Source organism: Drosophila mauritiana, chromosome X (genome assembly GCF_004382145.1).
Source record: "Drosophila mauritiana strain mau12 chromosome X, ASM438214v1, whole genome shotgun sequence".
NCBI classification, from domain to species: Eukaryota; Metazoa; Arthropoda; class Insecta; order Diptera; family Drosophilidae; genus Drosophila; species Drosophila mauritiana.
In genome coordinates, this window is record NC_046672.1 from 10,302,522 (window position 1) to 10,317,360 (window position 14,839).

Below are 14,839 nucleotides of genomic sequence, written 5' to 3' on the forward strand. Positions count from 1 at the left end.
GGCTGTCCTGGGTATCCCTGAATATCCTGGCTACTCGAATGCGAAGGCGGAGCGAGGTGACTGCGAATGCTGCGCATATTTTATACCCTGCATTAGGTCTTAAGTATTGCTTATTACGCCAGCAATGGGGTCCTTTTTTCGTTTCGCCTTTTGATTCGCTCGCCCGGGTGGCCAAACTATTTCCAAAGTGGTCAAATTAAGGAGGGGTTTAATGTTTGGGCCAAATGCTACCCAAATTCAGATACCTAATGATGTTCATTTAGAAGCGAGACTAAAAATAAGCACTGAAAGTCAAGGTAGAAACCCTTCTCTACTTGCAATTTACCTTATATTTAATACAAAGGATCTTGCCACTTAACTATAAACTATGGATGTTTTCTAATAATACATTATCGAACTTAAATGAATGCCCAATAATGGAAATGAAGCCATAAAAACATTTCTTCTCCAACGCTAGGACAACGTAAATGGAACGCATCAAGGATAAACACAAGGATCTACTCTATCAAACAAGCAAGTTCCCATTTCCTCGCTCTAATGCGATACTTATTAAGTTAGCCTAGAGCTTCCCCCAGTTCGAATATTATAGCTATCTGCCCAGATCCCACTCATTTGTTTACAGAATTACCAAAACACATAAAAAACACACACACACGCACACACACAGGCATGGACTTGCAAGGATATCTAATAGCTTTATGTTGAATGAAGCTGGAGGGGATTCCTTGCAGCAACCCCGAATAAAAAACCATAACCGTGCCCAGAATCGACTTCTGAGTAGCCTGGCTGCATTTTTGAGTGGCGAAAAGTGGATGTGGCTGTGTTGGAAATCTAAGTAGAGGGTTGATGCCGCCAATCCTCCCAGTCCCCAGACTCTCGACTTTCCTTTTTCAAGGAAATACACTCTGACTTACGCATCGCATGCTAAAATAATAGGAAAGCCATTGAAATCGTTCATAAATAAAAAATAAAACGTAAAGCTATGGCTATCAGCTACTTTCTAATCAGCTAAATTGTTGTATCTTATTTTATTTCATTTGACAATAGATGTTATGCATATTTTGTGTTTCTCCCAGTGCAACTTTAGATTTGTTCCAGTGGCACTGAGCTTCTGTATGGGCTTGTTTGATTTTGGCTTCCTAAAGGGATCTCGTTATGCTGGGCAAACAGTCGCGACTTTAAGCCCATTCTTTATGTGTATATGTATGTATATGTGGCTTCTTGGGAATATGTGCGAGTGTATCTGACAATGCAACAATGGCCAGCCAGCCAAGCCAACCAAAGTGAGCGAACCAAGTTGGGCCAAAAGCCGACTTTTGTGCCATGGCCAACACTTTCACGGTCATGAGAAAGAAGCGGAAGTTGAGAGTTGGAAGTTGGGTGTTGGGTGTTGGAAGTTCGAGAGCCAGACTGCGACGACAGACGAAGAAAGTATTCTGGGTTCCGTTCTGGCAGATGTCGAAAACGAACATCATTCTCAGGTCTTGGAAAACCCCGCTCCTCTCACCACATATTTGGGCTAAAATATTGGCAAACAATTGTCTGCGTCTGAGGCTTGGTCTGGATTTTGGTCCTGTATCTCTATCCTGCCAATATTGGTGAAATACTTTTGGCCAAAACTCGATGGCAATATAAAAATTCCCAGCCATTGGCACAATGCGCTGTGTAACTTTACAAGGGCGTTTGCCATTTAATAAATTACACAACAACAAGCAGCAGTGGGTAAAGTGAAATAAAAATAAAAAGCAAAAATGAAAACGGGCAAGGGGGGAAACTATTTATTTAACGCCTCCCGAAAACGGGCAATGAAAATTGTTCAAATGCGACAAATGAAGGGGATCTTCCAAACGAAAAGGAAAAAAAAAGGAAAAAACTGCATGAACGGAAGTTGCATTGCAGACTGGCGGAAATGAAATCAGGCAATGGAGTTGAAAGAAGTTAAAGGACTCGCCATGGAAAATAATAAATTAAGGTTTTAAACGTGCAAAGAAAAATTAGAAAATGCCTTGGAGTAACATAATTGAAATATTTTTAATGCAAAATCTTAATGCAAGATGTTGTTTTAATTGATTAAAGTGATTTGTTTTTGAAAGTAGTTATTGAAGAATACGATTTGTATGCCTATTTTATGTTCTACAAATTGTGGGGTTTATAAAAGCCTGCACTATATATAAATTCCCACAAAGGGTTATCTCGTTTTGAGGTTGGAGAATTGGCCTGGGGTTAATTCGAAACGATTTCACACCCCCCCATTCACTTTCCCTTCCGTTGGCTGCTCCACCGTCCGATCAAGATAATGGACTCACATGTGAGGATTTTGGGAAGTGTGAGTGCGAAATCCCCGCATAAAGCTTCTCTTATCGGAATTGCAGGTCCCAGCGTGAAATTAATTTCATAAAAATCATACACATAGAACGACTGAGTGATTTTACCGCCATTGTTCGCACAAAGCTGATTAACAGTCCCACTGTGCACGGTGGCGTTTTGAACCCAATCCCTGGCCAAAATGGGCAAAAAAAAAAAAAAAGAGGAGAAAAATCCCCTTTCAACTAATAGTTTGACAAAAGGTGAGAGCGATAAGCTGCCGTGCACGTGTCTCAATGGTGCTGTCTCTCTCACACCCGCTGTTGCTGTTTCTGTCTCGTGCAGCAAATTGCACTCGAGACTGAATTATTGCCTGACGCAGCGCAGGAACCAATGCACAGCGAGAAAAACTGTCCACCAAAGTGGAGAGCACACAGTTTATACCATACATTATTCAAATACTAACGCAATAGTGTTTCTATTTCGCTGCAAATTATATTGTTTTGATTGGTAGAATAACTTTAAATATTTGTATACAACTATTCTCTCAGTGTATCAACTGAAAACTAGCAACAACACGGCAACATAAAACGTGCACAGCACATGATAGCATAGTTCGCGCAGCGGGAGAAAGAGACAAAGCGAGTTGGGGTGAGTGAGAGGGCAAGAGTGCAGCAGCAGCCGTGGAAATAAAAGATAAATAGCAGCCACGTAAAATGTTGTTGAATGTTTTAAAAAACCATAAAAACCACAGAGAATTACATTTAATGGCAGCAACAGCAGCAGGATGCCGGTGTCCCGAAAAAATGGGTAGGGATAACCGCAATGGGAACAACAGCAGCTAGACATCACACAGACTGACTGATGTACATATGTATGTACATATGTATGTACATATGTGTCTGGTGTGCATCCTCACAGGTCACATATCTGGTCGTCCTTTGAGCATACAGACCACTCGGAAAATATACATGCACATATATCCATAAAGAGTTTCAGAGATACGCTAACATGCCATTGGACTTAGAATTAGCTTTAAAGTACTTACTAAGTACTAAGAACTAATTACTAAGTAGTACTTAGTATGCAATTCTTTGCCAAAAATGCAATAAGTTTTATATTAATTAAGGCTGCAAAAATAATCTCCCTAATGAACTTAAAAAAAAGACGCTTCGTGTTTAAATCTATTTGTAGACTGTCGCACCATGAATGCATAATTAACAAAGCGGAAATTCGGCAACACTGCAAAATTTCGCAAAATGCAAACCAGTAAGAGTCTGCATAATTAACAAACAAGCCGGCTGGGAAAATGTGGAAATTGCCGGCGGCGTTGAGGAGTAAGCTTACGTATTCTAAATACCAAATGGACGAAATGGTCTAAAATGTTTGAAATGGGAAATGCAATAAACATTCAGCTCAAGTAATAAGCCAACACATAAAATACGCCATTAAATGGCCGATGGCCAAAACGAAGACGAGACGTTCAAATGGCCAGTCTGCGGAGTGAAAGCAAGCCAAGTCTTTTGAGGGGCAGGGCAAAAAGTCTGGGCAGGATTGGATGCTGTCAAGAAGTCAAAGCCATTAGGCACACACCAAAGAAGATGCGTCCAGCAGCGACAAAATTGAAACGAGATATGGCAATGGGGAGGAAGAAGTGGAGGAGTGGAGGAGTCCCAAGTCCTTACCACTTTCGACACCAAAAACTAACGCAAATGAACAACGAAATTTAAGCACCAAGCACTTCATTAGATGGACTTTAAAAGGGCCACAAGCTGGCGAGTTTGGGGATCAAAGTGGAGCTCGGGTGACCGCAGGACATGCTACGTACAGACGCCTCATTGGCTTTGACAGGACACAACAGAACTGGCAGGGCACATCCCTTCGAGCCTCGTCCTTTTCGTCCTGCCCACCTGACAATATCAGCAAACATCTCTCGCCCGACAAGCGCCGCAAGAGGCGAACAAAAAATGCCACCGTGCTTTGGCATACCCTATGCATCAAAGGGTATTAACCTTTTAGATGTCCTTACAAAGTTAACACTCTGTATTTTACAGCACTACATATTTAGCTGTGATGTCAAAACATGAAATACGGATTGAGTTTTTCAACCTATAACGTTTTTCAACTCAATATCCCACTAATGTCAAAATACCCCTTCTCAGGGCATCGCGCAACAAGAAAAGCCCCGGCAGAACATCCTTTTCAAGGAAAAACAGGCCTCAGTGGTGGGAGTCGGATGCTTTAAGCCGCTGACAAAGCTCCTCTAATACCGCTGCAATTAGCAAACCTGTGCACCTGAGCAAACAGATGGCCCCAAAAAGGTTGGGGATTCACAGGCGCGGAGGAGGAGGACAAAAACGAGGACGATGTCCACTCGACATGGCCGGCAGCCAGCAGATTAGAGCCAAAGTTGTTTATGGCCAAGGGAGGAATCGGTGGTGGTCACCACCGCCGGCAGGGATAAAGCATAATGAAAGTAATAAAGTTCCACACAGTTTCAGACTCAAACTCAGCCCGTTTGGCCCCAAAACTCGAACTCAAACTTACATTTGATCGGCGCCTGGCGATAAAAACTTGTGTATGCCAGACAAGCGTAGCATGTCCTGGCGAATATCCTTCGACCAGCCTTCCATCCATGTGTTGCATGTGTTTTTTGCATCGCTCTGCGGTCGTGGCAACAATCCTGCACCGGAAAATATTGGCCAGCGGACAGAAGGACCCGTGGTCACAAGGACACAAGGACAACCACTTTGCAACCGGGGCAGACACTTTTATCGCCATCGTTGATGTGTGTTCGGCTTGCTGTTGTTTTTATTGAATATTCATAAATGGCCAAAAAAGACCAGAAGAATCGAATCGGCAACTAAAATGGTCGCTTGTCGGCGGCCTCAGCTGTTTGGGAGGCCCGGCTGTCTGGCAAAGGAATCAATATTTTATGCCCAGCTGCTGGTCGAAGTGGAAGATTCTAGCAGCCAGAGGAGCAAGGCAGGATAAACCGGGAGAAAAAGCAACTGTTCTAAGGATTTCAAATTGCTTATGGATTTATGCTTAAAACACAATGTTATTTATGTTGGGTTTTGAAACGAGGAGACTCTGTTTTAACAAGCATCTATTTTTGTCATAAAATATACGTAATTTTGTTCAGTGCAACACGGGCAGCCTGCAAGTGCAACAGGATGTGCAGGCCACAAATTAAAATGTGAGTACACACATACATGTCTGCTGATAGTGCCACGCCCCAGACGAGTTTGTGGTTGCCACGCCCCATTTGCAACATTTTGAATTCCGTTGCCAACGATTTTATTGCCTAATTCTGGGAGCTAAAATCGAATTTTTGGCAACGAGATGTACTTGAAATGGCCCTTTTGTATGCTGTTCGTAAATTATTATGCAATTAGAAGGCATGACTGACTTTCTGGCATTTTCGAATGCTTCCCCGAATTGATGTGGCATAGCAACGCATATCAAATTAACTAACAAATTGACTTGTCAAACTCTTTTCTGCCCCACGGCAACGCCCACTGCCTTGGAAAAGGAAATTACAAGCCATTTGGCAGACAGGACGAGACTGCGGGCATACAACACACACACACAAAGCGTTCTCAGTTATTAATGAAGAAATCGCAGGGAAAAGCACGCACGACCAGCTCACAATAATGAGGAAAATGCAATGGGGGGAAATTGGAAATGACGGAAAATGGAGCGCGGAGTGCGAAAAGCGACGTGTATTGTAATTTTTATATTTGTATATATGGGGGTTGATTTCATCATTTAATGGACTCCCGACACAAAATTATCATTGCCATTGTAAGGACCTAAGACCCATTTCCGTTTTAGCCCATCAACGAGGCAACACGTAGCAAATTATGAATGAAAGCCCGGCACAGTGGTAATTGCCACTTGGCTGCCGCACATGTGGCAAGTCCTCCGAATGGAGGCGACAAATTTCAGTTGGTTCTCCAAGGGATTGCAAACTGAGTAAACTGCGCAATGAACGGTGGCAAATTACATATGAGCAGCCCGAGATGGAAGCCCCAGGAGTCTGCATTAAATATGGCTGATATAAAATGAGATGACTTGTTGGTTTCGAGTTTGCCTTGTATCTTTATAATAACAACTATATGTATCACATTCATTCATGAATGTGCTCTAATTTAAAATAAACAGTTAACTCACCTGACTAAGCTCATCCCGGGAGCGACGCGAGCACTTGGGCAGCAGGGCCTGCATGTCGTCCTCGAAGGCGCCACCATGCGCCGCGTCCACGACATCATCCACATCCGCATCCGGATCGACGCTGCTGCTCCGCCGGCTATCTGCATTCAGATTTTGCTTCTGATTTTGATTCGAGTCCAGGCCCGTTCGATTTGTGGCTGGTGTCATGGATCCTGGCTGACTGGTCGTGTTATTGTTGTTGAGATTGGACTGCGCCAGGACATTCAGCTTGGCGGCGAGACCCGCCTGTTGCTGAGATTTTTGTGACTGTTGGCCATTGTGATTGTTGTTTATATTGTTATTGTTGCCCGTGTGGGATTTACCGCCATCCACAGAGGCGGCATCCAGGGAAGAGGGCGTGGCTACGCCAGAGGGAATGGGTTCACTTGTTCTGCAAATAAAAAATAAAAATGAAAATCAGTCTGGAGTATTGATATTGCAAACAGTAAAGAAAAATGGCTAAGTACATATATTTGTATATTTGTCTTATAAACATAAAAGATCATGAACAAAAGTTTCTTAAATTATTCATGTTGCTTTTATTAAAAAGGCAAGGCTTTCTGAAAAGTGAAAGCTTTAGTTAAATGGACTTCCATCCTTCGATTTTGGGGTGTCTTAAAGTCCTGTGAAGTAAAAAAAACCCCATCCCACTACGCTCAAACCCATTTGTCAGTGGTCTACCCTCAGTCAGCTGTCAAAAGGTTAATTTGCGACACATTTTTTTTCGTTGCCTTCAATGCCGTCGCCAAAGTGGCTGAATTCACGACAAGGACGAAGGACGCAGGACTCGCATCGTCATGACGCCTCAAAGCGGGCAATTTTACGCCATTTTAACAATATTTCTACGATAGGGCACAACAAATGTTATTAATGAATGGCTAGAGAAATGGCTAAAGAAAGCGAAACAGAAAGGAAAGAAAAAAAAACAAATTGAGAGCCAGCATGTGCTTCCGCCTTCAACTTCAAGGACTTCCCAACCACAGGACAGCCTGGCTGTTGATGGATCAGCGCCCTTCCACACACAAAAGGACCTCTTGTCATAAACAAGAAGGAGATGGCGAAAAATGCCCTACTTCGCCGTCGACTACATATGAAAAGTTGTCAAACACTCTGACATAATCATGTCAAATTAACGCGGAACAAACAGGATGTCAACCTTTCTACCGACTTCGTTGGTTCCTCGTTTGGCTGGTTGCTTGGTTGGTTGGTTGGGTGGATAATAAAACACTCGCAAAGAATTAGGCGGCTTTGGGAAAACTTGGGGCAGGCTCAAAGACACGCCAAGCCGCAAAGGAAAAACACGCTAAAATTTATGGGGATTTACAAAACAAACAAACGGCGAGCGATAAACAAAACAGGAAAATGACAGCCGGGTAGGAGAATCGAAAGTAGGCATCGGTTCCATAGCGCCCACTCATGGCAATTAAGATTAAGTGGCGACTATGTGTATAAACGGTCGAGGTTGAGGTGTCCTGTGGCCAAAAACCTTGAGACTCCGAACAGAAGGTCAACACAGGCCATAAAACAAATGCAAACAACTTGATTGGCGAATGGCCAATAGTGGAAAAGCTTAACAACTACTAGATTACAAAACCAACTTTAAGTGAATAACTTTAAGACATTTTGTACATATATCGTAGTGATTTAAAAATACAAGAAAATACACATATTTTTCCTTTGCAACTCAGCTAGACAGTTTATAAAACTGCACTGTATTTGAAAATGTTATTCACAATCAGGAGTTGCAAGTGCCAGAGCTAACTCAATTATTGGTCTGTAGAAATTTGAAAAGTTTAGCTCGCAAATAGCCAACCGTGGTGTTCCTTGAATCGGAAGTTTCGTTCGTACTGAAATCCGTAGTGCTGCCCTTTTTTTTTCAGTTCCATCACCCAGTGCAATCACAGTTGGCCTGAAAATTGTCAAAAGTTTGCCCTCCATCCAATGCTCGTATGAATATTTACTCTTTGTGCTCCAGAGCCCAGATGAAATCAAAGTGTGGAAAATAAAACAAAAAGTAAGCATATGTACGGCAGCAGAGGTGCAGGATATATGGTGTCTCGAATCGCAGGATGCGGGTCTAGCTTCAGCTGGATGCGGTTGGATTGGATTGGATTGGATTCGAGTTGGTCAGGAGCGAAGGCTTGCGCAGATGAGAGGGCGCGGGGAAATGCAAATTAGTTGTGACAGCTTTCAAAAAGTTCAACATAGTTGTCGATGGTTGCCCCGAGTACTGGGTTTCGTCCTCCTCACCTGGCAGCTGACACATCGAGCTGGAGGAGATGGGTGGAAATGCACAGGAGTTCACAACGTTCAAAGTTCATATGTGCACTCCAAACTTTGCATTTAAGTTGTAAGTTGTGCCATATCAGTATCAGTTTATTTCTTTAAAAATCAACATTCAGTTGATAAAATGACCATAAAATATGGTTTACATTAATGAAGTGTTATTAGCTATTGGTTCTATTTTATGGATTATGGCTTAGCATATTCCAACCGATTTAAACATATTTTCCTCTCAGTGTAGCTGCACTGCATTTGCGATCCAGCCGAAACAGACACAGAAAAGAAGTCGTAGGCAAGGAGGCAAGGAGTTTAACCCCCTGTCTGTGCCCCAAAGGCAACTCGGAAAACTCAACCGTTTTTGATATGGTAATGTGGCAATGGCAGTGCGTGTGTGGAATGCTCCATTATTAGATTTTTACCCAGTCTAAGCTCCAAGTTGAAAGAAGGAGTTGCGGGGCAAGCAGCGTCGAGAGTGCCATAAAGTAGTAATACTAATTAAGTTGTGTATTATGCATGTGCAGCTAGATGAGAAATGGGATTCGCAGTGGGGCTTGGATTTGGGTTTGGGAGTTCAACTCCCTGACAGCTCGATGGGACGCCAGTGGGATGTGGTGGATGGGCACTCGACTCTCGAGCAGCCAGTTGACATCGTTTAGTTGAGCACTCGCCGAACAATGCAGTGTTTCCAGATGCACTACTCGAGGAGCGACTGGCAAGTGTGTGTGGTTAGATAACCTGGAGGATGTCATCGAAGTGAGTGCCGGTGGCGGCCGGAGACTAGGTCACTTTTTGTTGCACCCCCAGCGATATTGAATGAATAAATATGGGTTTGGGTTACAGGCATTAAACAGGAAGTGAAAATGAAAATCATTTAAGGTGAAACAGGTAAATTGGTTCAAAATTTTACATTTTGCATTGCTTTTCAAGAAATAAGAGCTGAATATAAGATAAAAAATAGTTAATACATTTATTTTCGTTCTTTACCCTAAAGAAGACTTCGGGGGAATCACTCAAATGGAATCACTTGACTCACCTTGCTTTTGAATGACCTTTGAACTGCGCCACCTCGGCGTAGCGCCGTCCCAATGGAACCTCCTGTGGACTGAGTAGCGAATCGCAGAGGGCGGGAGCCACCGACTGGACCGACTGATCGCCCACCGGAAGACTCATGGCCTTGATCAGGCGGGCAGTGGAATCAACGGTGCCACCGCCCTCGGAGTTCCTATTGGCGAAATTCTTGAGCTGCTCTCTTAATGAGTAATCCGCTGAGCTGGAGCATGAAGTGGACTCCGAGACGGAGGATGTCGAGCTGGATGAATGGCATCTGGGCACCGGCGATGGCGAGTGCAAATCCTGGCCAGCATTGCCATTCTGCAAGTCCTGATAGGCGGCATGGGCGTCCTCGGAGCCACTGCTACTGCCACTGCTGCTGGTCGTCGAGGAGGAGGAGCCACTCGACTGATTGCTCTGACTGGTCGTATTGGAGACGCAGCTATCCATGCTGGCCGTCGAGTTACGATTCGGATTCTCCCTGGCCTTTGTCTGGTCCACCTTCTTGGTGTCCTCATCCTCCACTGCGATGTCGTGCACCTGCTGCGGCACTATGATCAAGGAAGTACGCTTCCTAAGCGTATCATCCTTGGCATTCATATTCTGTTTGAGCGTCTTATCCGACTTGGTGGTGTACACGATGACCTCCACCTTCGAGGCATTCTCCGCACAGGACACTATCGAGCCCGCCGATGCTCCTGCTCCTCCTGGCACTGCTGCTGCTGTTTCGTGCGACATCCTGCTGCAAAGTCGCTTCATTTTAGATACTGTGCTGCCAAATCGAACTGACAGGACATGGGGGTAAAATGGAAAATTGATGCTACCAACAACATGCAACTCATAAATGAAGACTACACCCCCACATGTGTCAATCTTTTTTATTGATTCCGACATTAAATACCCAAGGCGAGGCACCGCCTCCATAAATGCCATATCGAATATCGTGCATATATATACATATATCCCACACATCCGATGAACCACTCAGAACATGAATTTTAATACCACCCGGCCACGTTGTGGCTTTCAAAATGTTATTACTAATAAAAAGTGCCAAGACAAACACATTCGCAGTCTGCGGTGGTATTATGTAACTGCAGTAAAAAAAAGGGCAACACCTGCCAACCGAATTGAAGTCGGGGACAATTTTGGACTGCCCAGCTTGATGGAATTATAGGTTTAGTCAAACGACTTGACGTCGCAAAAATAAGGATCTTTAATACCCTATACAGTCAAATAAATTGCAAGTTCTCTGAAGACTTTAATATAGTTTTAACCCTATTTGTTTCATTAATGCACATTTTATCTTCTTAGATGGAAATTACATTTGCTGTAACTTTTTATTTATAAATTTCTAGAATTTTTTGTCATTTTTAGCTACTCCAAATGAACTCAAAACACCCATGTCCATTAAGAGCATTTAACATTCGACCGATTGACATGCAGACTTTTATGGTTTTCATGAACTTTTAACAATAATTCCTCTGTCAGAACGCAAGTGTCTGTCGCTTTTTTTTAGACCTGCATTGCCGACTTCCGTGTGCGCGTATCCATTACATTTTGTTGAAAGAAATTATTAAACATTGCTTGGCATAAGTGGCGTTTTCTTCTTGGGGGAAGAACCAAAGGTGACCGCTGCCTGAATGGAATGGCCCATATTTGTGGCCATGGACTCCCATTTGAATGCTGGCTTGTGTAAACAACATTTTGTGGCGATAAGCAATTACAAACATTTGCTGGCTTTGTTTTGACATCAAAAGAAATCGAAACAAGCCCCCGCAAAAGTAATATTAATAAGAAAAACAAAAACAAAAATAAATATAAAAATAAAGGAAACGAGACGATCCAGATCAGAGCGACCAAAAACCAAAGTGGGTTTCGTTTTTCGTCGTTGTGGTCGAGCAAATTCTTAATTTATTTATTTGTGGTTCGGCCTCAGTTCACATCACCAACATCCCCATCATCATCACCACAATCATCATGTATGGAGTATGTTTGTGGAATCGTATGCTATACATATATGTACATATGCCCTCATGTCTCTGAATCTGTCGTCATTCGGTTAACTAAATATTGTCAAAGTCTTGAAGATTTGTCGCAATTTCCGTTTTATCGCGAAAGACCCACTCCAAAAGGCAAACATATACGGATTTTGCGTGTCTCAAAATATTTCTGCCGAGATTCATCTTCAAACGAATCATTTATCAAGGATATATATACACTCGTCTAGGTATAATATTTTGTGGTTTCTTGGGAAAATATTTAGTCATATACAGTTTCTAAGTTAAGTGGCTTGAGCTTAAAAAAGTATCTTCCATTTGCGGATAGTTTATGTTTATGATATCTTTATATTTCTGTATTATTATTCTATTGCTTGCGTATTTTATCTTTAAGTAACCTCTTTGGCTACCTACTATGGTACTTTAATAGCAAATATTAATAATAGCTATTTGCCGACACACACCCACTTTTCCCACGTAGTTTGCTTTATAAACATCGCTCTTTGAATGCTAAGTGTTTCGGAATATTGCCATCAATGTTTTTCACTTTATGTCTGGCACCGTTTCCCTTGGCTGCACCTCTCCGAATTCCAATTCCAATTTCAATTCCAATTCAGTAGTAGTACTCTGTTATTTTTCCCTGCACTTTTCCGCATATATATGTATGTACTATTCCCGTGATTGTTGGAACTTTCACGATTTCGCCGATTCAGTCGTGCTCTGGTTGGATTTCGAATGCAGAATGCATTGGACAACGAATACACATGAAATAAATAAACATTTCGCAATTAACTGAATCACTTGACGAACAACAATGACAACAATTATTGAAGTAGATACATTATTATATGTACACAAAGACAATCGTGTTCGACATACTCGTAGCTCTAGCTATTCGATTACATTTGATCGTTTGTGTACTGTAGCATTTAATTCGCTTGCCGTACATTATTCCTGTGATTGCGATGAATCCAATGATTCTGATTCTGATTCTGATTCATTTCGCTGGTTGCGAATTTCCTTGTAAATATATTACCATAAATTGTCTCGCCTTCAAATGGTTTCGTGTTCGAGTTCGAGTTTTTGGGAGTGGGAATGTGGCTACTTCATTCGCAAACATTGCTTTTTATTATGAACTATGCAAACTTTATTTCTCTCGGTTGCCATTTCTGATTATTATGCAAAGTGTGAAACGCAATTGTCAACAAATTGTCAGCCAAACTTGGGCTAGTTGAGCAGTTTTTCTTCGTATTTTCATTCTAATAAGGAGGAGGGCACGACGGTACCCAACTTGGAATCATTCGGATCATTTTGGATTGGCTGCCAGGCGAAGCTCGACACGATTGAATGAATGTCGCGTGCAATGGAGCTCGCCGTTTGTTTTTGCAATTTGCCAAGTTATTTTTATTGCCATTGTATGAATAGTGGGGATAGTGATTGATTTCAAGGCCAAAAGGCGACATATTTGGAACGACCAAGCCACCGTCCCAAAACTATTGAATATTTACCATTCTTTTATGTGGTGAGATTATTTTAAATAAATTCTAATACATCCATGTACCCATAATCCTCATACTTGTTTTTACATTGTACATACAACATTCTAAGTAAATGCGTATACATAGACAATTATTAAGCAATACTCTAAGTGCATCTATCAACCAGAATGCAATTAAAACCAACCCATGAATGTGATTCATATGCGAGTGTACGAGTGAGTGAGTGAATAATGAATGAGTGCTTATCGCTTATTGCTCCCGAACTCTAGGGGTTCCGTAAGTGGAATGCAATAAACTTGGAGCTTTACCCACTCCACTCATTTTTCGATTGGGGCTTCCCAAACTTAAAAGTCGAAATTATTATTTTTTATATTTATTTCCCATATGTGGGTGTTTTCTTTTTTTTTCTTCTGCTTTTGGGTGGCCACGTTCCGCGCTTTTGTGTTTAGTAATTTTTCAATTCTTTCCCGCCGTGGGTTGGGGTTATATGTATGTGGTTCTTTTGGGGGTGGTGAGATCTTTGCCCCGGTGGTTGCTTTTTGTCTGCCTTGTTACTACAAATTATCGGCAGTACGCTGGGCACGTGCGCGACGTGTTTCCACAGCGGGGGTTGGGAAATGGGCAAAGGGTGTGGGGGGGTTGGGAAATGGGAAATGGGGGTTTCCTTCACACAGCCCTATTTCCCCATCCATGGTTTTAGTGTAATTGATTTCGCATTGCAATGAATGCGTTTGCTGCGTGCCAGGCTCAACGATTTTGAGGTCTTTGATGGCTTGACTTTTGTTATCGGTGCTTTGTGCGTTCCGGGATTTCAATTTTTTAGGATTTGCTCAAGAGCGCATTATTAATTCGGAAATTTATGGCAACTTCACCTTTCTGATTGCCTATCATTGCAATTAATTTCATAATTTCAGGTGTAGTGCAAACCAAAAGAAAATTCCCATAATATGTAACTGATATTTAAGACAGCCAACATAAAAACAACCACGTTGATCAATTCGATAACTATAATCATTTGTGCAGGGAAATCATTATATTAATCACTGATTTCGTATCGAACTGAAATCGACGAAAAGTGAATGAAAATGGGAACGGGGTCGTAGGTATATGTTTTCCCGTCACTCCATGGCGACAACATTAGCCAAATTGATTTCGACAGCATTCGCTGGTCATTGAGGTTTCCTTCTTGGCATCCCGCTCTACAAGCCCCACTCCACTCCTCTATATATATATATCCCCCCCCCCCCCCCCCCCCTATAGAGCTCAAGGCCTTAGCAATCCACCTACAAGAAATCCACGCCCACGTTGTGTCCCCCAAAATGCGATGTGGAATGCCAGACGTTGTGGCATTTAGAGCTCAAGAATCAACAACAAAAAAAGCGATACATACGAGCGACAAAAACAAAAACAAACAGAATAACACAAACAACTTTGAAATGTTATCTAAATAAATATATATAACCTGCGACACGAGTCTATAAATTATGT

At 42.3% G+C, this 14,839-nt stretch overlaps 1 protein-coding gene across 5 annotated transcripts in view; it reads right to left on the reverse strand.

The window, feature by feature from the left end:
• Positions 1-14,839, reverse strand: part of LOC117148588 (protein sprint) — an 87,473-nt gene that overhangs the window by 22,009 nt on the left and 50,625 nt on the right. For 3 of the 5 annotated variants that reach the window (XM_033316063.1, XM_033316060.1, XM_033316065.1), the window contains one exon: positions 6,481-6,910. In XM_033316063.1, the coding sequence (XP_033171954.1) occupies positions 6,481-6,910 (430 nt within the window). Of the gene's footprint in view, positions 1-6,480; positions 6,911-9,835; positions 10,595-14,839 lie in introns of all 5 variants that reach the window. The other 2 variants (XM_033316061.1, XM_033316062.1) reach the window with 2 other exon arrangements.